This window comes from Rana temporaria, chromosome 3 (genome assembly GCF_905171775.1).
Source record: "Rana temporaria chromosome 3, aRanTem1.1, whole genome shotgun sequence".
Taxonomy (NCBI): domain Eukaryota; kingdom Metazoa; phylum Chordata; class Amphibia; order Anura; family Ranidae; genus Rana; species Rana temporaria.
In genome coordinates this window covers 143,070,896-143,097,912 of record NC_053491.1, presented here as the reverse complement: position 1 = coordinate 143,097,912, position 27,017 = coordinate 143,070,896, and the positions used below count along the sequence as shown (strand labels likewise).

The window sequence follows — 27,017 nt, the reverse complement described above, 5'->3', positions numbered from 1 at the left end:
CAGCCGGGTCCCTACTGTGTATGCACAATGCATGCTGCGCTTTCTTATTGGTCCAGCGCCAATGGAAGGAGGAGGGGGCCGAACTTCTGAGAGACTGGGCTTTGGAACCTGTTTCCCCCTCTCCCTGAAAGGTGCCAAATGTGGCACTGGAGGGGGGGACAGACAAGTGGAGGGGGGGGAGACAGACAAACGGACGTTCCACTTTTGAGTTGAACTTCGCTTTAACAACAATTTTCCATTGTACATGAGATGCTTGTCTCTCTGTCCTTCCAACTATTCTTGATTGTGATAACAGTTCCCATCTTTATATAAACATTGCCCTTCAATATACTCCGAATTAGATTTTCTTAGCATACTTATACAAACCTAAAAACTAATTTGATGAGGTGAAATTTAAACTACCAGTATGTTTTTAGAAGAAACTGGAGAAAACACTAGAAGGATTAGAATACAGGAACCAGAGTGTGCAATGCAGGGATGCTAAGCACCTAGCCACTATGCTATCCATTCTTGTGTGTTATAATATATTTTTATTGCATATTTTGCAGTCATTTCGTCCAGCAGCCATGCTGGTTGAACGATCTCGTGACTTTGGACAAACATGGAAAGTATTTAAATACTTTGCTCTGAATTGTGCGTCAGCTTTTCCTGGAATTCCAGAAGGCCATGCTGATGATGTCGGAGATGTGGTTTGTGACTCTAGGTATTCAGACATAGAGCCATCCACAGAAGGAGAGGTAATGTCTTTACTTGTGACTTCAGAGCCTCACTACTTAGTGGCATTAAAACAAATGTTGTTATGAACTAAATGTTTAATTGTTTAATTTGCTCTTGAAATTAGAAATTTTCTTTAAAACAGATATACTAATGCATAGTGCTATGAAGACATTCCAAAGGGCTGCATCATGCCTATAATAACACAATAAAATTAAACAATGGGATTGGGATTTCTTAGGTGTAAATACCAGGAATAAACCATATAAAAAGCAAAATATAACATTTTATTCAATACAAATGTTAAAATAATATAAAAACAAGTTGCTGCATTAAATATAAATCTCTGAGACTATTTCACATCCAGTAGTATGTCATAAATAGACATCATATCCTCCTCCAACGACATAGAGGAATAAAAGTAAATCAAGTACAGAATATCAAAGTCTGAATGTGAATCCTCAACGTGTTTCGCGATTAATGCTTCATCAGTAGTGTCAATGCTGATGATAAAAAAATATATATACATTATTAAGTGACAAGCACATATTGGTCCCAGCAAGAAAGGGGACCCAATGCAGTTCATACAGATATACCTTGGTTATCCAAACCATATTGTTACTTACAGCTGATATGCATACAGGAAATGTGTACAAGATGCCAGCATGCCAACAGGGGAGATCCCACCACGGGGCAACAAGCACCCAGGGACCCACACAATACCAATGCACCCAAAGTGTTAATGTACTTCAAAAAGGAGTCCAAGTCAAGAACCACCAAACTGTGTGTCCTAAGGGTATACATACAATATAAATATACATGGTATTTTAAATAGGGGTCAGCCAAAGGCTTAAATCAAAACCCAAAAGGGAGAAAAAAATAGCATCATTACCCAAAATAGAGGTTTCAGACAGGGGGAAGGCAGCTAGTCATAAGGGGATATAAATGGAACACACATGGTAGAATCTCCTTAAAGACAGAAAGATAGTGGATGGTTGCTAACATTGTATATTCAACCCATGCCAAATATCACCAAGCCCATTCCTGAACACCACAACATCCCCATTACCTTTTGGGCTATTATTGACCTATATGTGCCTTCAACCAGAATTCCTTCAAAGTTGGACAGCTGCCCCAGAAAAAAACTCCACTTAGCTCCACCTCCCCGTGTCTGTTTCTACCAGCAATGAATGTCGGATCCGGTTGTGGGTGGATGTGCCAACTGCGCACAGGCCGCTAGAAGAGCAGAAGAAGTTATCCTATCTCACGTTATGGCAACACAGGTTGCCATTGTAAAGGAGGCCACAACTCACAGTGCACGTGCCGGTCACCCTGAAACCAGGGTGTCTTGGTAATGGAACGAACAGGATGACAGGCATAAACCGCTACACATATGCACACTTAAATATTTTGTTTCGGAATTTCGTTTTCATCCGAAAAATAAATGCATTTAGTTACTCCCAAAATTAGTTTTTATTTATTTAGTTTCTTTAAAAAATGCATTAGTCCGAAAATCCGTATTAATTAAGGTTGAATCTGTCATTGAAGGCTCATGGGGCCAAATTCCCAAAAACGTAGCCTAACTTAACTTTCAGCAGTTAAGTTACACAGGCGTTAAATTTCTACCTAAGTGCCCGATCTTCAAAGCACTTACCTAGAAATTACACGCCGTGTAACTTAAGTGCCTCCGTCGCAAGGCGGTCCTCCTCTCCGGGGAGCGATTACAATTTAAATGAGGCGCGCTAACGCGCCGGCCGTACTGCGCATGCGTGTGACGTAATTTTCCCGACGTGCAGCGCGCGAACGTAATTTACGCCGGGCTTTGTGGATTGCAACGGGACAATAAAGTTGCGACGGGTGAAAAAAAAAAATACGCGCCGGGAAAAAAAATTCAAATTTTAAAAAAAAATTCAAATTTTAAAAAAAAATTCAAATTTTAAAAAAAAATTCAAATTTTAAAAAAAAACGCGGCGATCGAAAAAAAGGTCTGGTTTTACATGGTGGACTAACTTTCCACATTGTAAAAACAGACCTAATTTTGCGCAAGCAAATCGGAACTTACGCAGAAACCACAATGCTTAAAAGCTTTGTGGATCTGCTTAAGTCCTCATTTGCATACGCAAAGCGGCATTTCAATGAGAAATGCCCCCAGCGGCGGATGCGGTACTGCATCCTAAGATCTGACAGTGTAAGTGTCTTACAGATGTCAGATCTTCTGCCTAACTTTGGAAAAATCCTTTTGAGGATCGTTTCCAAAGTTAGGCACAGAGATACGCAGGCTGAACAGCAGTTCCGCCTGAGTATCTCTTTTGAAGATTTGGCCCATGGTGTCTGTGAAATGTTCTAAGAAGATTTGATGGATTTGATGGAACAACTAAACTGTACGATGCCGCAATCGTACATTTCCGGTCAAATGTAGATTAGAATTCTAATGTTGTATGACTAGTAATAATTATATTTATTAATTATTATTACTAGTCAACCAACATTATAATTCCTCTATAGCCTATGGGTGACCAGAAATGTACGATTGCGTCATCGTACAGTTTAGCTGCTTGTCGAATCTTCTTAGAACTTTCGACAGACACCTTCGTCGAATCTTCGTCGTTCATGTCGAATGGTCTACCCCAACACTGTCTCTATAATGTTGAATCTTTTCTCTCGATGTTGAATAATCTTGGACTAATAGGCCCTGTACACCTGATCAGTCCAAACTGATGAAAACAGACTGAGGTTCAGTTTCATCAGTCCAAACCTACCGTGTGTATGGCCCATCGGACTTTTGTCCTTCAGACCAAAGTTTTAAAACTTGCTTTAAAATCGGACTGATGGACTGATGACCGATCAGTCAAAACCGATGGTTAGTACGCAAAAGCATCGGTTCAAAACCTGCGCATGCTCATAATCAAGTCGACGCATGCTTGGAAGTATTGAACTTTGTTTTTTTCAGCACGTCGTTGTGTTTTACGTCACCGCGTTGGACTCGATCGGATTTTGAACTGATGGTGTGTAGGCACATCAGACCATCAGACCATCAGAGGTCATAGAGTTAGGTCAGGCACATTCGACCACAGGTTCGATAGACACAGATCGCTATTGTCAGCGTCATGTCGAATCTTCTATCTATATTGAACTGTTGTAGCAACGAAAACGAAAATAAAGAATTTTTTATGTCGAATCTTTCATATTTTCGGCATCTGTGCATTCGTTTTCGTTTGTTAAAACGATAACGGAAATACCTGAAATTTGGTCGAAAATGCATTCGGATGAAAACAAATGCACATGTCTATAAACCGCAGCGTTTCACCAAGGATTAAACTTGGGCAACCCAAATTGCACAAAACTCCACATAACAACCAAATCAAAAAACCCAATATGACAACCAATGACATATTACACATAGCAAACTTGGAAAAGGAAGGGAAACTTGGAAAAGGAAAAGCCGGTTACCGGCTTTTCCTGTTTACATCGTGATCAGCCGTGATTGGACACGGCTGATCACGTGGTAAAGAGTCTTCGTGAGAGACTCTTTACCTTGATCCGTGTTGCGGGGTGTCAGACTGACACCCTGCTACAACGATCGCCGCGATGGGTGCCCCCGGGGGGCGCAGAGGCTCAAAATCCTGAGGACGTCATATGACGTCCACTCAGGATTCTACAACCACTTTGCTGACGTCAATATGTCATTGGCGGGCGGCAAGTGGTTAAATACTCCTCCAACTTTCCCATAAACCTCTCCCACAGCACAGCAGACCCCCTTCCATTTAGGTGCAAACCATCTTTAGCATATAGGTTGTACCCAAATGAAAAGTCAGCCCAGTGCTCAAAAATTCCAAATCCCACCTTCCACCAGATCTTTAGCCATGCATTCAGTTCTCTATTCTTCCCCCGTCTTTCCTGTGTTGCGCATGGCACAGGTAATATTTCAGAAAAGTACAGAGGTCCTTCCCTTCAACTTGCAGCCTAGTTCATTAAAGTGATTCTTAAGGAACCGCCACCTTTCATGTCATTGGTTCCAATATGGACCAAGACAGCTGGGTCATGCCCAGCCCCTCTCAGTAAAAGTGAATCAGATATATATTTTAAACAGTTTGGAATATCATTTTATTTGCATAAAATATTCTGTATGCCCCAATAGATTATTATTTCTTTCTCATTTGTTTTTCAGGTGGTTTTAAAGGCACTCGATCCTAGTTTTGACATTGATGATCCTTACGATCCATATATACAGGGTAAATAAGTCAATTAAATGAAAACGTATTTATGTATCATCAAACGTAAACATTGTTTACATTGTATTATCATTAAAAAGGACAAGCAAGAACAACTATACAACTTGATATGTAAAATAGACTGATATTTCAGTTTTTTGCTCAGTTTACTATTTAGTATACATGGGAAGAAGAATATCACATTGGAGATTTATAATAATATTTTTTGCTCAGCACACTGACTCCAATCCACCACGTATGCTAGCAAAAATCCTGTCTTTTTTTTAAGTTTCCTCAGACTTTGGATAGAAAAAGAGAACAAAGATTAATTTCCTATTGTAAATTTAACATTTACTTTGCTAAGTAAACAGCCCCTACTCTCTTAGTATATCAGCCCAGATATACTGTAGGTACAAATGTATGTAAAAAAAATATAAATATATATTTAAAACATATTTAAGAGGTAGCTCACAACAAATAAAATTAGGCTTGACATATTAATTATACATTTTAAACTAAAGCAAGACAAAATATTTGTCAAATATGCAATCTCACATTCCTTTGCAATCCAAGCTATCCCTGCTGACTTTAATTACATATTGTGGAAATAACATATTGTACTGTATGTAAAAAAAACTTTGCTACTGTGACATATGACACCAGTTACCATAAGGTACTGCTTGTAGAACTTTCTTTATCTATCAATTCTCCGCAGTATGGGCTATGTTCAGGAAGGTTTTGTAAGATGCCAGCAACCTGTTAGGAACATCGTTAATATATATATAAAGTCAATATTTTTTTTCATTTTGGACAAAGCAGAAAAAACCCTGGCCACTTTTTTTTGTTTTTTACCAACTGTGAAATCTCCCTCCACGTGTGACCCTTTAGACACAACAGAGAATAAATCTATTAAAAGCAAAGGCAATCCACTCCTAGACAGTTGTCACTGCAAGATACTGTGGCTCATATTCTCGTATATGGGCGTAAAACTGTGCGGACGTAACGTATCTGATTTACGTTACGCCGCCGCAAGTTTTACAGGCAAGTGCTTTATTCACAAAGAACTTGCCTGTAAAGTTGCGTCAGCGTAGCGTAAATCACCCGGCGCAAGCCCGCCTAATTCAAATTAGCCGGGTAGGGGGCGTGGAGCATTTAAATTAAGCGCGTTCCCGCGCCGAACGTAATGCGCATGCGCCGTCCGAAAAAAATCCCAGGGTGTATTGCTCCAAATGACGTCGCAAGGACGTCATTGGTTTCGACGTGAACGTAAATGGCGTCCAGCCCCATTCACGGACGACTTACGTAAACGACGTAAATTTAAAAATTTTGACGCGGGAACGACGGCCATACTTAACATTGGTTGCCCCTCATATAGCAGGGGCAACTTTATGCGGCGCAAATCTAACGTAAACGTCGTAACTTCACTGCGTCGACCGCAGCGTACGTTCGGGAATTCGCGTATTTTGCTAATTTGCATACTCGCCGGGGAAAACGTTGCATACTAGCGGCAAAAAAAAAATTGCATTTAAGATCCGACAGCGTAAGAGCCTTACGCCTGTCGGATCTAAGAATCAGTCGCATAGATACGACGGCCCAGATTAGGACTTACGGCGGCGTACATTGCGTTGCGCCATCGTAAGCCCTTTGAGAATCTGGGCCTGTATGTCCATTTGGAAGATTTCTCCGTTATTCCTGTTTCTATGATAATCATAAACTTTAGGCTTTCCCTTAATTTCAGTTCTAGTGACATTGGTCAGTAGGACACATAGCTAAAGAGATTATCGTCTCTTGCACACAGTCCAAAAAAATGCCACATTTGCAACCATGTAGGTTTTTTGTACTGATCTGAACACAGGAGTACTGTTGTCTATGGACCAATGCATGCAGCTGTGAAAAGATGCATAACACAGTGATGCATTCAGAGCTATAAATAAAATAGAAACCTTTATGTATGAGTACAATAATGTATGCATATATGTGTTTAAATGTGTGTATACTTAAGTCATTTATGAGTTTATATGAGCAGATTGAAATATTGGCAGCTAGAAGAGGATGAGGAAGAATTGTATGCAATTATAAGCATACGTACGTTTACACACACATACATGTGTATATGCAAGGTATTTATGGAACATAACTTGCTTATTATTGATTAATAGATGTGTCTTTTAACATTGTAAACCTGGTACTTATCATCACAGCCTTGGAGTCATTGGTAGCTGTCTATGAGCCTTGAAAATTTAGAATATTATAATGATACATTAAAGCTGGCCATATTTTACAATCTTGTATAACCTTGGCAACATGTCCTTTAGCTGTATCAACAAATATGCAGTGTGAGGAACTGTTTAGAACATTTAATTCACAATTATGGTAAGTCTAATGGAGATTTTATAATCACATGGTAACATTTATGGCCAGCTTTGCCGTCTTTGAATCCATGTATAGAAGGGCAGCAGCAACAAAACATTGCAGTTTTATTTGACACTGTGTTGTTTTTTTTTTGTTATTTTTTTCATTTAGATATCATTACTCTCACTAATATAAGAATCAACTTTACAAAGCTCCATACCTTTGGGGACACACATAGCAACGGATGGCAGAGTGAGCTCCAAGAGAAATACTTCTATGGGATATATGAAATGATATTGAGGGGAAACTGTTTCTGCAATGGACATGCCAGCCAATGTGTTCCTGTGGATAACACGAGAGGTGATGTGTTCAGTCAGCCTGGAATGGTAAGACATAGAAACTGTGCCTTTATCATGTGATGTACTTACTGTACAACAGCCCTTAGTTACATCAGCAGTCAAATCCATCATGATTTGTTTATCTGTTTTGAACTTGATATCATAAATGATTGTACTACAGTAACTTCAACTTAAACCTTTGAATTATGCATTTTTTATACAGGTAAAAAAATTGCATAGCAAGGTTAAATTCAGTGTGTAAGTAAAATATATCAACTTTAAAGGAGATAGGCAAGAGAGTGGTGTAATCACACTTGGGGGAAGTCAAAGTGCCCCAATCTTGCGAGAAGATGATATTGCACTGTTTTGTAGCATCTTTTTGTGAGAATTTAGATAATCAATTTTGCCCGGGATCTTAATGGAAGTAGTGTGTTGTCCACTCTGTTGTACAGAAGTCCAGGGGTAAGGTAATATATGTATTAACAAGTTAACACATGTTATATTTGCTATAACACTAATTATTCTCAGCCAGGTGATTGCTTTTATTCACCATCATTATTCAAAATGATGGTCATTTTTGCAAATAATGAACATTATAGCTGACAAATTGAATATGCCCTGTATTAATCATACCCTTGTGCTTCCTCAAAGTGTAAACATGTCTTTCATCATGCAATATAGTGAAAGATGGCCCGTTAGACCATAAGGCTACTTTCATGAGGCTACTTTCACACTGGGATGTAAGTGCGTAGTTTTTCAGTAGCTAGCAGGCACTTTTAACCTCTGCTAGCGGCCGAAGAAGGGGTAATAGTGCCCATGTAGCTTCAGCAGTGCTGCCCATGCATTCTAATAGGCAGGGGCAGTGGAGGAGCAGTGTATACACTGCTCCTCCACCGCCCCAAAGATGCTGCTTGCAGGACTTTTTTAACGTCCCGCAAGTGCACCACTGCAGTGTGAAAGCACTCGGGTTTTCACACTGGGGTGACAGGAGAGGCTCTTTACAGGCACTTTGCAAATGCAATTTATAGCATTAAAATGCCTGTAAAGCGCTTCAGTGCGAAAGTGTCCTAAGACGTTTTCATTGCCTAAGGGTCCAGGTTTTGCACAATTTAGACTACTTTCACACTGGGCAGGGGGTGTCAGTGGTAAAACACTGCTACTTTTGGCGGCGCTTTGCTGCTGTTAAAGCAGCACTTTTCGGCCACTAGTGGGGCACTTTTAACCCCCGCTAGTAATAAGGGGTTAAAGCACCAACAAAACGCAGCTGCTGAAGCACTTTGCAAGCACTTCGACAGCGGTGCCCATTGATTTCAATGGCAGTGGCGGTGGAGGAGTGGTGCATAGACCATTCCTGCACTGCCCGGAAAATTCTGCTTGCAGGACTTTTTCTAGCACGCACCGTCCCAGTGTGAAAGTACTTGGGCTGCAGGGGAAGCGCCCAATGCAAGTTTTTATAGGTTGACCCTGTATAAAAGCAGTTTGTAAATGACAACCCTACCATGAATCATAGCGTTGTGAGACTTAAAATTTACATTTTTGGGGGTCTTGGTTACAGAAATGCTGATTCAAGTGAGTGTTAATAAAATCTGTATTTTTGCAGCAATCTGCAAGTATGACCTTACATATGTTTCCCTATTGTGAGCTTGTAGTTGTGAACAATTTCAATGTATTTATTATTATTTGTTTGAGCATTTAGTACAGATCAAACAATTAACATTGTGGGTACAAAGAAAATAAGCCAAATACATGAATCAACATTATGACAAATTGGTATCCAATAAACCCTGTAGAATGATCACTGACGATGCGACGTTGTTGCTGGAGCGTATTCCAAATGCGAATGATGGGACTGGGACAGGTAGAGTGCAGAAAAGAGTACGGTCGACCACAGAAGAACAAGAAAGGGTATTTTTTTTGTAAAAAATGGATAAGAGGGTATGGAAGTAGTCAATAACAGTTGCAGGGTTTGCGGTAACAGTGCCAGTAGGGAGTTTAAGTTGGATGAGGGCTGACGTTTTCAAGCGGGCATTTAGCTAGTAAGCCAGTATAGAGATTGAGTGTTGGCCCTGGGGTAGAAGGAACGTTTTGCCCAGCAAATATGCTTCTCAGCCCTATCATTGAGGAGAAAATACATTTCTACTTTGGTGGAGGCTAACTGTTTCCTCAAGGAGGCAGGCGGGCGTGTCTTTCAGGCTGATTCTAGATGGGTCAAACCGGAAGAGAGATTTGCAGTTTTAGATTCTTGATCCTTCTTGAGGTGGAAGGCCAAATGGATGAGAGATCCCGAATAGTCACTTTATGTTGTGGATGGGTTAGAGAGTAGGGAGTCATTGAGATGCCACAAAAAGTTTGAGGGGCTATAAGAAAAAGAAGAACTATGTACAAGCAAGGGGGAGTGGTCAGACCAGGATACTGAAAAAATTGTGGCGATGACAAGGGAGGGGATGGATTGAGGGTGAAGAAAAAAAGTGGTCTATGCGTAAGGGGCCGAGTAACAGTAATCTTTAATTTTTGGGTTTTGATGACGCCACACATCTACCAGTTGGTGTTCAGAGAGCAGATCTATCAATAGGCACGGAAGGGGCGGATCTACTGAGGGGAAGATCTAGGGACGAGACTTGTCAAGTTTAGGGTTTAGGACCATGTTGGTATCCACCCATCAGTCGCAATCACTCTCAAAAGGTGGGGGGAAAAATCCATGATGATGTGAATGGGGGAGTAATAGGTCACAATCGTGATTTCAGTGTAGAAGATAGAACCTTGGAGTAAGAGGTATCTGCCGGTGGGGTCCGCAATCTCCAGTTTGCAGACAAAAGGGGTGCACTCGTAAAATGCAGCTAACATGCCACGCTTCTTCTATTCGAAATTCACCTGGAAAAACTGATGGTAATTTCTATGTAGGTATTTAAAGCATGAAAAGGTAGAAAGTCTAGTCTCCTGCAGGCACACCACATCAACTTGTAAGGGAGTTGTATGTATTGTATGAATGTTTGGTAAGGGGATCTCCTTACCTGAATTTCCAGGCCTGCATCTCAACCATAAACACTATCAGAAAGCTACACTCTGCCTGCCTGATTGTTAATTTATTTATTTAATAGTATGGAAAATATAAAATGAGACATGCTCAATGCCAAAAGATGTATAAAAATTGCCAGTTTAGGTTGGACACAAACAAAGCCAGTGTTTATTTCAGGAAAACAGCACCATTAATGTCATAGTCATCTATACAGATCAGCCATCCTTTGTAGGACATGCTTTTTGCTGCACACTAATTTTTCAGCTCAAACCTACTGTATCTTCCACTGATGTAGGCTGGTCAGTGTCATTTTCTGACATCTTGTTTTGAATACATGTGGTGCCACAGATCTTTGGCAGGCACAGCCAGATTGGTATGGCACATGAGGATAAGGCCTGATTAAAACCTATGCAGGTTGCAGTTTGTATATTCCAGGTGCATTTTGCATTTTTCATTACACATTTTTGATCTATTGAGATCTATGGAACCAAAAACCAGAAAAATATCACTGCCCCTTTCCATAAAATGCACATATGTGAACTACATGCATAGGAAACCATGTTAAATGGACTGTAGTGTGTTTCTGCAAAACTGAAACCACACTAAAAAATGCATAGGTATGAACCAGGCCTGAGGCCTCGTACACATGACCGTTTTCCTCAACAAAATCCATCAAGAAAAATGCTGGCAGAGCTTTTTTGTTGAGGAAAATGGTCGTGTGTATGTTTTTCATCGAGAAAACTGGCATGGATCTCGACGAGAAAAAAAGAGAACATGTTCTCTTTTTTCTCGTTGGGAGTCTCAATTTCCTCGTCGTGTTTCTCGTCGGGCTGGTTTACGACGAGAAACACGTTTGTGTGTATGCTTAGTAACGCGCGCATGCTCAGAATAAAGTATGAGTCGGGAGCGCACCTTCGGTAAAAGTAGCATTCGTAATCGAGATAGCACATAAGTCACGCTGTAACCGACTGAAAAGTGTGAATCGTCTCTCACCAAACTTTTACTTAACACGCGGTAACATGAGATTAGTAAAAGCAGCCCCAAGGGTGGTGCCAGTGGAATCAAACTTCCCCTTTATAGTGCCGTCGTACGTGTTGTACGTCACCGCGTTTGAGAACGAAGAGATTTTGTCTTGACAGTGTGTATGCAAAGAAAGATTGACAAGATTCTCGACAAGCCTGACAAGAAACTTGTCGAGGAAAACGACGTTTCATTTACGATGAGATTCTCGGTCGTGTGAACGAGGCCCGAGTGTGGTAGACTAGCTGGTGGAAGGGCAATGCATTGCTGGCTAATGATTACAGCCCAAGGCTAGAGATAAATGGGGCAGAGTGAGCAAGCGGTGGAACTGTATACAACCTAAAGGTTGTATACAGCGTCTGCAGAAGAGTGGACAGAATAGGTAGAAGTTTGGAGTGAACAAATTATGATCAAACAACAAACATTCTAAACTTAGGCTTAGTGCCAAACATTCTAAACTTAGGCTTAGCACTTTTATCTGTTGTCAAGAGAGCAATTATCATTTGTTATGAGTTTGTTCAGCTTTTCACAGGCTGGGAGTTTGATTGTTTCCCCTGGAAGAATGTTCCAGAGCATAGGCAGGCCTATCAAATCCCTGGAGCAGAGTATCCAGAGGATGGCTGGTGAGGTGATAAATAGTCTGAAACCCTGGCGAGATTGTTCTTTCATCAGCAGGGGGGTTTCGAAGCCCCTGAGGTTACTGCCCCTTAGGCAACCTGTGGACTGTAAAACTGTTCTCTGAGGTCCCAGCCGTGGCAGAGCTGAGGACCTGAAGTAATCTTTCTAAGGAGTTGGCTTTAGGACTTTACCATAAGGGATCAGGTCTGGAGAAAGATTGTCTCCCTCACTGAACCATGCCCAGGGGAAGCTGAAAGGTAGGCAGCTGTCTTAGGGACTTGTAATTACTGACCCTGAATTGTGATCCTTGGGTGATTGTCTGCTCTGGGGATGTTAGTGCCAGAAGGTAGTTGTGGTTTATGACAGCTCTCATAGGGTCTCAGAATACTGCCCATTCCCCTGTCCTCAGAGGAATCCAGAAGTGGGAGCCTAGAGAAGAATGCCTTCTGCTACTGTGCAGCATTTTGGAGTATCCCTTGACCTACGGTATTCCTTCTCCTGTTTAACCACTTGACCACTGGGCACGAAAACCCCCTTAATCACCAGACCAATTTTCAGCTTTCGGTGCTCTCACAATTTGAATGACAATTACTCAGTCATACAACATTGTACCCATCTGAAATTTTTGTCCTTTTTTTCCCACAAATAGAGCTTTCTTTTGGTGGTATTTGATCACCTCTGCGGTTTTTATTTTTTGCGCTATAAAAGAAAAAAGACTGAAAATTCTGTAAAAAAAAAAAAAAAAATCTAGTTTCTGTCATATTAGCAGGTTATTTCTCACACACAGCATATGCATACTACAAATTACACCCCAAAACACATTCTGCTATTCCTCCCGAGTATAGCGATACCACATGTGTGCGACTTTTACACAGCGTGGCCACATAGAGAGGCCCAACATGCAGGGAGCACCATCAGGCGTTCTGGAGCACCCAGGCCAATTCTGACATTTCTCTCCTACATGTAAAAATCATCATTTATTTGCTAAAAAAATTACATAGAAACCCAAAACATTATATATGCTTTTTTTTCAAAGACCCTAGAGAATACAATGGCGGTTGTTGCAACTTTTTATCTTGCACGGTATTTTCGCAGCAATTTTTTGAACGCGTGTTTTTAAAAAAAAAACAGTTTTGTGCTTAAAAAAAAAAAAAAAACAGTAAAGTTAGCCCAATGTTTTTGCATAATATGAAAGATGAAGTTACGCCGAGTAAATAGATACCCAACATGTCACCCTTCAAAATTGCACACGCTCGTGAAATTGCGCCAAACGTTGCTACTTAAAAATCCCCATAGGCGACGTATTGCAAGGTATTGGAGTATTGGGGGTATTGCGGAGTATTGGGGGGGTATTGCAGAGTATGGGGGGGTATTGCAGAGTAGGGGGGGGGGTATTGCAGAGTATGGGGGGGGGGTATTGCAGAGTATGGGGGGGTATTGCAGAGTATGGGGGGGGTATTGCAGAGTATGGGGGGGGGTATTGCAGAGTATGGGGGGGGGGTATTGCAGAGTATGGGGGGGTATTGCAGAGTATGGGTGGGTATTGCAGAGTATGGGGGGGTGGGTATTGCAGAGTATGGGTGGGTGGGTATTGCAGAGTATGGGGGGGTGGGTATTGCAGAGTAAAATAAAAAAAATGATGAGTGCAATACTCTGCAATACCCCACCCCATACTCTGCAATACCCCACCCCATACTCTGCAATACCCCACCCCATACTCTGCAATACCCCACCCCCCCAGGGTGGGTATTGCAGAGTATGGGGTGGGGTATTGCAGAGTATGGGGTGGGGTATTGCAGAGTATTGCACTCATCATTATTTTTATTTTGCAGAGTATTGCGCAGGGATGGCTGGATCTGTGACTGCAATTGTCACAGATCCAGCCCACAGTGCGGCGGCTGCTGCTGCCGCCCGATCCCCCCCCCCCTCCCTCTCCTCTCACACTGTACCGAACGGTACAGAGAGGAGAGGGAGGAACCGGCGTCATTACATGACGCCGGTTTGTTTACAAGTGATCGCGCCGTCATTGGACGGCGCGATCACGTGGTAAGGAGCCGCTTCCATTGGCTCCTTACCGCGAGTGCTGTTGCTGCGGGTCCCGTAGACCCGGCGAGCACCGGCGATCGCGTGTGCGCGCCCGCTCGGGCGCGCACAACGCAGTCTCTGGGAGGACGTACATTGACGCCCTCCTAGAGTACAGGAACCGCTCTGTAGCCGTATTTTGGCTATAGGGCGGTTACCAACTGGTTAAAGTTCTGCAAGCAATATATTTTAAAAATACATCCTCTAGTTAGTAGTGCATGGACTGGTGTTGGTAGTGGTGGGCACCCTTTGTACTATTAGGGAAGAACCGTCTATTGCCCTTCATTGGTTGCTCTTACATGTGTGTAAAGTGTGTAGCTGACATGGACAGAAATTGAGAATCACTAGTATCAAACAGTATTGTCAGTTTTTAAACAAATTATTTTTCACATTTTTCTGCCTTTAAGTGACAGACTAGACACTGTTCCTACATTGCTGATTTGTTTTTGCTATTGCTTTACAATGCATGGTAATCGATTAATATGTTAGCGTGTCAAAGCCCCCAACATTAAGACTGCTGAACAGACATTACAGTATGTGTTTTTGTGTTTCAAGGTTCATGGTAAATGTGTCTGTCAGCATAACACAGATGGCCTCAACTGTGAAAAATGTAAAGAATTTTATAATGATGCACCATGGAGCCCAGCAGTTGGCTTTCAAGACAATGCATGCAGACGTAAGTGTTCAACAAATGTGATAAATCACACTTTTAAGAATTACTCTTAAAATAAGCTTTATATACTTTCACAATATCTATCATCAACTACAAATATCATTATGGTAAACGTATTGGTATGTTTTACATAACAAAATACAGTTGCATTTATAGGATATGCATTATTTCTCAAGTTCAAGTGTGCTAGCTGTAGGTTGCTACAGATTAAGAAAGTTAGTTTAATTGTATGTATAGCTATTTTTTAGTTTTGAATGTAGTAAGATAGAATTAGAACCAATTTTTTGTTGTTCTCTGGGGGAATGAATCCTTTTTTAATTTGTCTTGCTGAGACAGAAAGTAATGAGAAATCCAACATTTTAGAGTCATCACCTAATCAAGAGGTGAGGGCAAATATATCAGCGGGGACACCTGTTCTTAGACCCAGATGTAAACCTTGGGGGCCCAGGACACTTCAGGATCTGGGGGCCCCTCATACACAGAGGTGGTTTACATTCTCAGTAACAGTCATGCATTTTTAAAATGCATGACACAATGTCATTCTAAGGTCATGCATGCACCGACACACACACCGGCATTAATAGACATTTATTCTTAAAAACAATGCAATATAAAAGTCAATTGTAAAAACTTTTACAGATGATGGCCAATAAAATATACTTCCCAAAGTACATTTAATAAAAGAAAGTAATTTTTTATTATTATGTTTTATTATTATTATTATTATTATTATTATTATTATTATTATTATGTATTTTATATTATTTTAATATTATTTATTTTTATAATTTACAATATAATAGGGAGGGGCTGGTGGAACAAAAGGTGATAACTGCAAGGGATGAACTGATGGGAGAAATAGAAGATTTGGTTATTAGCTGAAGGCAAGATAGGCTTCCCTGAAGAGATGAGTTTTCAGGGATAGCCTAAAAGTGGACAGGAGTAGGAGATAGCCAAACATGTTGGGGTAGGGAGTTCCAGAGGATGGGAGATGCTGTAGAGAAGTCCTGGAGAAAAGTTAGGAGGAGGAGACAAGGGAGCTAGAGAGCAGGAAGTCTTGGGAGAAGCAGAGAGGATAGTTTGGGTGATATTTGGAGACAAGATTAGTGATGTAGCCTGCGGCAGGGATGTAAATGGCTTGAATATTATTGTTAATGTTTTAAATTGTATTCGTTGGGCAATAAGAAGCCAGGGGGGATTGGCAGAGAGGGGCAGCAAACACTGAACGGTTGGTAAGGTGGATGAGTCTGGCAGCAGCATTCATGATAGACTGAAGAGGGGATAGCCTGCAAAGAGGTAGGCCAATAAAGAGTGAGTGAATAAGTAGCTTAGGAGTTTCAACGGTTAAAAAGGGGTGCGATGGAGGTAAAGGCTACAAGATTTGGACAGTGATTGGATTTGGGGTTAAAAGGACAGGCTATAGTCCAGGATTACACCAAGCACCCTGGCATGAGGGGAGGACTGATGGTTGTATTATTATTATTTTGGTTGGAGAAGTCAGGGGCGGAAGCACGGTCAGGAGGGAATATTATGAGCTCAGTTTTAGAAAGATTGAGTTTTAAGGAAGTGGTGTGACATCCATGCTGATAGGTCAGTTAGTAAGTTAGTAATGCAAGAGGAGACTGCAGGAGTGAGGTAAGGAGTAGAGAGAAATGTGTATGTCATCAGCATAGAGGTGGTATTGGAAGCCATGGGAGTTTATCAAGTGACCAAGGGAGGAGGAGTAGATGGAGAAGAGGAGGGGTCTGAGGACCTTGGGGGATCCCTACAGAAAGAGGAATTAGAGAGGAAGAGACAGAGTTATAGGTAACACTAAAGGAGCGCTGTGATAGGTAGGGGGAGAACCAGGAGAAAGCAGAGTCTTGAAGGCCAAGAGAGTGACATTTTTTGAGGTGGAAGGGATGGTCAATAGTATAAAAGGCTGTGAAAGTATTCCAGTGCGCATGCTCCAAATTAACCCGCAAAAAGCAAATGCTTTCTATGTGAATGTAAATTACGCGCAGCCCTATTCGCGAACGACTTACGCAAACGACTTACGCAAACGACGTAATCAACGGAAAATTTGACGCTGGCCCGACGTCGATACTTAACATAGGATACGCCTCATATAGCAGGGGTAACTTTACGCCGGAAAAAGCCTAACATAAACGACGTAAAAAAATGCGGCGGGCGGACGTACATTTCTGAATCAGCGTATCTACCTAATTTGCATATTCCTCGCATAAATCGACACCTAGCGGCCAGCGTAAATATGCAACTAAGATACGACCGCGTAAGAGACTTACGCCAGTCGGATCTGAATACAGAAAAAAGATACGCCGGAGCATCCTAGAAGTTAAGCGGCGTATCAATAGATACGCCAGCGTAACTTCTTTCTGAATCTACCCCATAGTGCTTTAAAATTTTAGAGGTAAAGGCAAAAATCTACTTGTTTATGGCCAGCTTAGAATAAAAAATAGTGGTTACATGTGTGCAGTACCTTGACACCTATTATGTTGTTAGGTAAAATGAATTTCTAGCAAAAGCAAAACCTTTTTTAGTTTGGTTAAAGTGAGGAAGGATTAGACCTTCAGTCACATTTTTACTGCAGTCTGTGTTCCTGTTGAAGAGATTAATGAGATGTCTTTGTTGCATACCAAAGTGGAATCAGACAGAGGGAAGGGGTCACTGCTCCAGGTGGGTCTTTGCAGGCAATATGAGGAACCTCTCAGGAGTCCAAGGTGCTGGCAATGCACAAGGCAAACATGGAAAAAATGGAAATGGATGGACAGCCGCACTCCAAAGGAACTTGAAGAAGTAGTCTTTATTAATAAAAAATGGACATGCAAATCCAAAAATACAGTCACATGAGGGGACAGCCGACACGTTCCGCACTCTGTTAGTGCTTAGCCATGACTAAGCACTAACAGAGTGCGAAACGCGTCGGCTGTCCCCTCATGTGACTGTATTTTTGGATTTGCATGTCCATTTTTTATTAATAAAGACTACTTCTTCAAGTTCCTTTGGATTGCGGCTGTCCATCCATTTCCATTTTTTCCAAAGTGGAATCAGACCTTGTAGTTTCATCACTATAGAAATCAATGGATGGCACCATGGTTAAAAAGTGTACAACATATGTCACCAGCACACTAGTCTCTTCACACAGAGTTCTTTCCTTTTAAATGCATCATTGCATAAATTACAGTTCAATGCAACATCATGAATTCCCTCATCAAGGCAAAGTGACATTAAAGGGTCACTTTGCCTTGATGAAGAAATGAACCATGGTTCCAAAATGTTGCATTGATGCGTGCCTTATGCAGTAATGTATAAATAAAAAAAAAATTCTGCATTAATACAGGAACATCTATCTAAGAGGGAAATTATCCTCACTTCGGGATACATCATCTAGATTCCTGTTGCATCTCTGGGTCAGAAAGTGAAGGGAAATGTCCCTAATGGTTCACAGACAGAAAATAAATTGATTGGCTGGGGTTTTAACCCTTCTATACTCTATCCACATCTACAAAAACAGTGTGGACTACACATACACTACTTTGATGTACATTGCATTGAGGCAGACCATTTTTTTGTTAAGCATGTCCAAAATTGAATATAACCTTTTTTGTAACAAAGTGAAAGTGTGTTGACGTGCATTAAAAATGAATGATACTGCATTTCAATATCTCATGTGTGGTTTGGACTCCAAATCACTTATATTTAAATAAGTTTTTGGTAACAAAAAATATATGTATATATTTTTTTTTTTCAGAATGCAACTGTAATGGACACTCTGATAAATGTCACTTTGAAATAAAAGTCTATGAAGCCAGTAATGGCACCAGTGGTGGTGTTTGTGACAATTGTCAGCACAATACTTTAGGAAATCATTGTGAATTCTGCAAGCCATACTTCTATCATGATCCTCTTAAAGATTCTTCTGACCCAAATACCTGTATACGTAAGTTGAACTAAACATTATTATAATTAAATGTCACAAACAATACCTGTCAAGCTGAAAATTCTAAAGCCTCGTACACACGACCGAGGAACTCGTCGAGTTCCTTGTTAGGCTGTCGAGGGACTCGACAAGGCAAGTTTCTCCATTCCCGTCGAGGAAATAGAGAACTTGCTCTCTTTTTGGCTCATTGAGTTTCTCGACAGTTTCCTCGATGAAAATGTAAACACGACTAGTTTCCTCGGCAAAAAAATATCTCCCAGCTCGTGTGTACGAGGCTTTAAAGATTATTACTTAGTGGAACATCATTCTCTCAATAAGCATTAACTAACTGAAATCCTCATGCTGCTAGTAAATAGATAAGAAAGTATATCATATTTACTTATTTTAAACTTTTTTTTACATTTCTTCTGTTACGTCCTGGTGTCCAGGCCAAGGCAAGTAATCTCATTAATCCCAGGAGTCTTCAGGGGGGGTTTTCTAAGCTAAGAACACCATCCTGTCTGCATGCCTGAGCTAATGGCAGATGGATTCCAGGAAGTAAATGGTAGATGAATAATCTGCCCTTACTCAAAATGGCCAAGGCTAGAATTTCAGGGGGGTTGTTCAAAGTGATTTCTCAGCAAAAAAAAAACATGGAGACATGGATGGATGCTTTGAATGTTATAAATTAACTAAATAGTGTTTTGGTTTGTGGTGCTCAGATGCAGTGTAGTTCTGCTTTAGGACCATTTAGTATGTGGAAACACTAAACATCAATTGTTTCATAAACTTTTTATTAACTGATTAATGATGGTGATGGTTAGATGGATTCAAATAATAATATTAATATCATCATATTAATACAGTAGATGGATAGAAAATATTATTCTCATATATAGAGAGATAGAGATATATTGTGCCTGCTTTCATCATAACCTGTTTTATCCTTTGATTAGATTTGCTAATATTTATGATCTGCCCATTTACATTGCAAGCTGTTCTAAAGGACCGCAAACAAAGTTTCAAGTGCACTATTAAGATTACATATTAAAGTTATAAGAGGTGACATTAATTTGATGTTTCCCTTCTCTTCCATTGCTTAATTTTGTTGATCTACAAGATTAAAGCCGAGTTACTGAAGGTATATTTTCCTGTGGCTCCCCTTACATTTACCAAAACCGATTAAAGCGGAGGTCCACCCCAATTTTTTTTAAAGAGCCAGCAGCTACAAATACTGCTGATTTTTAAAAAATGGACACTTACCTGTCCAGCGCACCCGCGATGTTGCCAGCGGAAGCTGAGCAATCGCTCGTCTCTCGGCTGTCCCCCGCCACCATCCTCGGTGAGGGAATCAGGATGTGAAGTGTTGCGGCTTCACTGCCCGGTTCCCTACTGGACATGCAAGAGCGGCGCGACCCATTCTCACTGGTCCCCGCTCTCTCCTGGGAACAGTGCCTGGAAGTGGGTGCAAATACCTGTCTTAGACAGGTATCTGCACCCCCTCCTCCCTGAAAGGTGCCAAATGTGACACCTGGGGGGGGTCCGAAAAGTGGAAGTTCCATTTTTGGGTGGAACTCCGCTTTAATGTTGTGATCTTTAATTGTGAAATGACCCAGTAAAATGCTGGCATAAAATATGTACACCTAACTATTAGGAGTGCTAAGAGATTGGCAGTTTATGCACAAGAGATCAAAAAGCATACCATACATTCAAATGTAAATCCAAATTTTAAAGGACAGTCATCCTTTACATAAAATGTCACTGGATATATCCCTGATCTTGTAAATTGATCAGTTGTGGCTTTTTAATGTGACATGCACAAAGATGCACAATCCAATTTGCGCTGTTTTTTGGGGTCCTCCAAAATACAGTTGTAAGAAAAAGTATGTGAACCCTTTTGGAATGATATGGATTTCTGCACAAATTGGTCATAAAATGTGATCTGATCTTCATCTAAATCACAACGATAGACAATCACAGTCTGCTTAAACTAATAACACACAAATAATTAAATGTTATCATGTTTTTATTGAACACACCATGTAAACATCCACATCCACAGTGCAGGTGGAAAAAGTATGTGAACCCTTGGATTTAATAACCGGTTGAACCTCCTTTGGCAGCAATAACTTCAACCAAATGTTTCCTGTAGTTGCAGATCAGACGTACACAACGGTCAGGTGTAATTCTTGACCATTCCTCTTTACAGAACTGTTTCAGTTCAGCAATAATCTTGGTATGTCTGGTGTGAATCGCTTTCTTGAGGTCATGCTACAGCATCTCAATCCGGTTGAGATCAGGACTCTGACTGGGCCACTCCAGAAGGCGTATTTTCTTCTGTTTAAGCCATTCTGTTGTTGATTTACTTCTATGCTTTGGGTCGTTGTCCTGTTGCAACACCCATCTTCTGTTGAGCTTCAGCTGGTGGACAGATGGCCTTAAGTTCTCCTGCAAAATGTCTTGATAAACTTGGGAATACATTTTTCCTTCGATGATAGCAATCTGTCCAGGCCCTGACGCAGCATAGCAGCCCCAAACCATGATGCCCCCACCACCATACTTCACAGTTGGGATGAGGTTTTGATGTGGGTGTGCTGTGCCTCTTTTTCTCCACACATAGGGGGTTATTTACAAAAGGCAAATCCACTTTGATCTACAAGTGCAAAGTGCACTTGAAATGGCACTTGGAAATGCAGTCGCTGTAGATCCGAGGGGGACATGCAAGGAAAATAAAAAACAGCATTTTAGCTTGCACATGATTGGATGATAAAATCAGCAGAGCTTCCCCTCATTTCAGATCTACCCCTCAGATTTACAGCGACTGCACTTCCAAGTGCACTTACAGTGCAATTTCAAGTGCACTTTGCACTTGTAGTTTGCACTTGTAGTGCAAAGTGGATTTACCTTTCGTAAATAACCCCCACAGTGTTTCTTCCAAACAACTAAACTTTGGTTTCATCTGTCCACAGAATATGTTGCCAGTACTGCTGTGGAACATCCAGGTGCTCTTGTGCAAACTGTAAACGTGCAGCAATGTTTTTTTTGGACAGCTGTGGCTTCCTCTGTGGTATCCTCCGATGAAATCCATTCTTGTTTAGTGTTTTACGTATCGTAGATTCGCTAACAGGGATGTTAGCATATGCCAGAGACTTTTGTAAGTCTTTAGCTGGCACTCTAGGATTCTTCTTCACCTCATTGAGCAGTCTGCGCTGAGCTCTTGCAGTCATCTTTACAGGACAGCCACTCCTAGGGAGAGTAGCAGCAGTGCTGAACTTTCTCCATTTATAGACAATTTATCTTACCATGGACTGATGAACAGCAAGGCTTTTGGAGATACTTTTATTACCCTTTCCAGCTTTATGCAAGTCAACAATTCTTAATCATAGGTCTTCTGAGAGCTCTTTTGTGCGAGGCATCATTCACATCAGACAATGCTTCTTGTGAAAAGCAAACCAAGAACTGGTGTGTGTTTTTTATAAGGCAGCTGTAACCAACACCTCCAATCTCATCTCATTGATTGGACTCCAGTTGGCTGACACCTCACTCCAATTAGCTCTTGGAGATGTCATTAGTCTAGGGGTTCACATACTTTTTTCCACCTGCACTGTGAATGTTTACATGGTGCGTTCAATAAAAACATGGTAGCATTTAATTATTTGTGTGTTATTAGTTTAAGCAGACTGTGATTGTCTATTGTTGTGACTTACATGAAGATCAGATCACATTTTATGACCAATTTGTGCAGAAATCCATATAATTCCAAAAGGGTTCACATACTTTTTCTTGCAACTGTACTATGGGTCCTTCTATTTTTTTCAGCTGTTAGCCACCACTACAGCAGCAAGTTATGCCTAGAAATATAATATTTGAAGCTGTGAATAAAGAAGAGAAAAACAGTAAAATAGATATACTGTATTGTCAATACTGCAAAGGGTAATTGCACACAGTACTGGTGTTTGAACATTAGTATTCCTGGATGACATATCAGGCATGTATTTTGTGCTTATTGACATGTATCAGCATGTATTTTTATGTATGCTCATATCCGAGGAAAATAAATCTAACCTCTTCAAATAAACATTTTTCCTGCATACTCGCATAAGGTACATACAGACCAGCAATACAGATTTCCTTTTTTTTGCTCAGTTATATGCAGCGCATGCTTACACACCAGTGTGTACAGGCACATTAATAACAATAAGCTGTATTTAGATCAGTAAACAAAAATATGCCTGAAAACGCTCAGTATTTTGGCAGCAGTGTGCAAGAGACCTTATACAGATTTGAAAAATAAACATGCCCAGATATTTAAGTTGCCATTAACCTCTTCCTGCCAATGTGGCACATATATGCAGCCTCGGCGGGTGTGCTTTAATGCCGAGAGGCCGCATATATCCTGTCCTGATGCACCTTGTTGGGGACTGGTGTGGATTAACTGATAACTATGATACAATCACCAATGTTTTCTAAGCTTATAATGCAATATATATTTTAGAAATAATCCAGTACAGCCAATAATTTTCCTAAAACAACATTTTGACTCCTACATGCATTTAAATCAAATATTTGACTTGTTTTGGTACAGCCCTTTTCTCGCTTGAAATCCAAAGAATGCAAACCACAGACAAGACCATTAATTTATCTCTTAAAAGGAAGCAACTGTTTAGTGAAATATATTCTCTTAAAAATGTTAACTATATTGTTGCCAGTGTATTTATACATCTGAAAAAGTTAACAAGCTTAGTAATGTGCAAGTTAGTGGAAGTACATTTTAAAAAACAATATTTTTCTCCCATAAATTAGATAGCCTTTAACCTTAACATTGCTTCCTCTGCTTTTCCTGTAGCATGTGACTGCGACCCAGATGGAACACATGGTGGAGGAATATGTGAGGGTCATACAAATCGCAGACTGGCAATCATTGCAGGGACATGCTTATGCAAACAAAATGTAGAAGGAAAACGCTGTGATCAGTGTAAACCAGGATACTTTGGACTGAGTGCTACCAATTTTTGGGGTTGTCAGTGTAAGTAGATCTCTCTGAAAAACAGCTTCCAATTAAAAAAGTACAGTATTGGAATTGTGCCTTTGTATGTAAACAAACTTAACCACTTGACAACCGGGCCTATTTTGGCACTTTTCTCCTTCATGTAAAAATCTATTTTTTTTTGCTAGAAAATTAATCAGAACCCCCAAACATTATGTATTTCTTTTTTAGCAGACACCCTAGGGAATAAAATGGCGGTCATTGCAACTTTTTTTCTTGCACGGTATTTGCGCAATAATTTTTCAAACGCCTTTTTTTAGGGAAAAAAAACTGTTTCATGAATTAAAAAATAACAAAACAGTAAAGTTAGCCCAATTTTTTTGTATAATGTGAAAGATGATGTTACGCCGAGTAAATAAATACCTAATATGTCACGCTTTAAAATTGCGCACACTCATGGAATGGCGCCAAACTTCAGTACTTAAAAATCTCCATAGGCGACGATTTAATTTTTTTTACAGGTTACTATTTTTGAGTTACAGAGGAGGTCTAGGCTTGAATTGTTGCACACGCTCTAACGCATGCGACGATACCTCACATCACATGTGGGGACTTGCATGCATGTTCGCTTCTGCGCGTGAGCTACCGGAAACAGGGGCCTTTTAAAAAAAATATATATATTTTTATTTTATTTTACTTCATTTTTTATTTTTACACTTTTTTTTACATTTTTTTTTTTATCACTTTTATTCCTATTAAAAGGAATGTAAACATCCCTTGTAATAGGAATCACTGTGACAGGTCCTCTTTATGGAGAGATGCGGGGCCAATAAGACCCTGCATCTCTCCTCCAGGCTTACAAGCATGAAATCTGTAAAAAAAAATAACCGATCACATGCCGACAGCCGCGGTTGCGGCTTTGTTTACTTCCTGGTACCGGGCGTGATGTCATAACGTCGCGCCCGGGCCTCCGACGGTCATAGAGATGACTTGTGACCATCTGAGTCATCTCTATGCTTTCCAGGCAGCGCCAGCCGATTCACTCTCCGGGCCCCCGATGGCACGGGAGAGCACGGAGATGGCGGCGGGAGGGGGGATGTCCCCTTTCGCTGCCTACAAGAACGATCAAGCGGCGGAACTGCTGCTTTGATTGTTCTTATTGTGCTCAGAATCGCCGGCTGTTGACGTTGATATCTGTATGATGCCTGTAGCTGCAACCATCATTCAGATATCACCGCACAAAGCCGAGGACGTCTTTTGACGTTCAGCGGTTGTAATGTGGTTAAAAGATATCCTGGGAGTTCCCGGTTTCTAACTGACAGCCCCATAATTACTCCAATGAAATTTACCACATCCCATCTGAACAAAAAAACCAATCAATGCTACTTTTTGCCACAAAAATATTAACAACTATTTAAAATAATAAAATCCAAGCTTTTTTTCAGTACAAGATTTTTTTTTAAGTCAATAAAAAAAAGTTTTCTACTAAAAAAAAAAAATGCATTTTAATATTTCAAATAGCTGTTATTACCGGTATTTATGCACCTCATGTTCCCATTGATTTAGACTAGTTTCTGTTGGAATTCTTTCTCTTTAAAGAAATTGGTACCTACGGGTTAGTGACTCCAAATCGTGTTTTTTGCGTGTATACTGATTCTTTCAACTATTTAAGTCACAACTGGCAAATGCTTTTTTACATGGCCACATTTATTTTTAGAAGTAAAATGCTGTAACCAAAAGCAACCAATATAAAATAAAGTTGTTTTCATTTACTCATTCCACACGAAGAACAGCTAATTTCTAAAAGGCTGTTCCTTGCACAACAATGCCCTTTTGAATATACTTAAAGAGGAGCTCCAGACTCCCTCCAAAAAATTGAAAGTCAGCAGCTACAAATACTGTAGCTGCTGACTTTAATGTAAGGGATCCAGAGATCCAACAATGTTCTCACCTGAGCTGGTTCTTTAATCGGCTTGAGTGCAGGCACTGGCATCTCTAGCAAGGGAAATAGGAAGTGAAGCCTTGCGGATTCTCAGTCCTACTGTGCATAGTCTTCTGGGACCTGTGATGTGTCCTAGAAGACTGTGGGGGAAGGAGGGAGGGCCATGGCGATCTGAGGCGGTAGTGAGGAGTGGGTATCTGTCAAAATCAGGTACAGTATTATCACTGATTACTGTATTAGTGTCAGCAGCGACGTTAGTGTCAGTGACCCTCCCAGCTAGTGTCTGTTAGCACCAGATTGCCCACCTTATCACAGTAATACTATAAGTTGCTGATCACCACCATTACAGTATAGCGTCTATAGCTACACAAATTCCAGTATATATATCATAGTATGTAGACGCTATAACTTTCACACAAACCAATTAATATTCGTTTCTTTCATCAAAGACATGTAGCAAAATATATTTTGGCCTAAATTTATGAAGAATTTTTTTTTTTTTTAATGGGTCAGTATTATAACAGAACGTAGAAAATATTACATTTTTCCCCCCCCAAAATTTTCAGTCTTTTTTCATTTATATCACAAAAAATAAAAGAATCCGTGGTGATCAAATGCAACTAAAAGAAAGATCTATTTGTGTAAAACATTTTTATAAAGATTTAATTTGCATTTTTAGACTGTGGTTGCAATCAATTTGGATCCCTACCATCCTCAATCTGTGATGCTATTACTGGACAATGCCAATGTCAGAATTTTGCCACAGGCCAATACTGTGATGAGTGCATGGTGAGTATATACCATCTTTTATTTAATTTACCCCAATGTGTATGTACATAGATAGGCATAACAGGGGCCCCAATGCAGAATATAGCTTGAGACTCATTTATATGTCTCACAACATCAAGCTCAGATCATGCTCAATGCTATTTCATGTACTCTTTTCCATGAAATGTACAGCATCATAATCCTGCTAGACCCAATAGTGACTAATAGGGTCAGTGGTGTATTTAGGCTTTGCGCTGCCCCAGGCCTGACTAAACTTGCGCACCCTATAATTTAAATATGACCCATCACTCCCCGTCAAGGCCACACCACTTCCTGTTAAAGCCCGGTCCTGTAATCTTCATGGGAGGAGGACAGAG

The 27,017-nt window shown here is 40.5% G+C and overlaps 1 protein-coding gene across 2 annotated transcripts in view; it reads left to right on the top strand.

Moving 5' to 3' along the window:
• The window catches only part of LOC120931786 (laminin subunit beta-4-like), a 180,550-nt gene that overhangs the window by 38,403 nt on the left and 115,130 nt on the right, over positions 1-27,017 (top strand). For both annotated transcript variants that reach the window (XM_040343551.1, XM_040343552.1), the window contains exons 6-12: positions 549-737; positions 4,883-4,946; positions 7,449-7,663; positions 14,907-15,027; positions 18,776-18,964; positions 23,790-23,969; positions 26,552-26,661. In XM_040343551.1, coding sequence (XP_040199485.1) covers positions 549-737; positions 4,883-4,946; positions 7,449-7,663; positions 14,907-15,027; positions 18,776-18,964; positions 23,790-23,969; positions 26,552-26,661 — 1,068 coding nt within the window. The remainder of the gene's footprint in view (positions 1-548; positions 738-4,882; positions 4,947-7,448; positions 7,664-14,906; positions 15,028-18,775; positions 18,965-23,789; positions 23,970-26,551; positions 26,662-27,017) is intronic.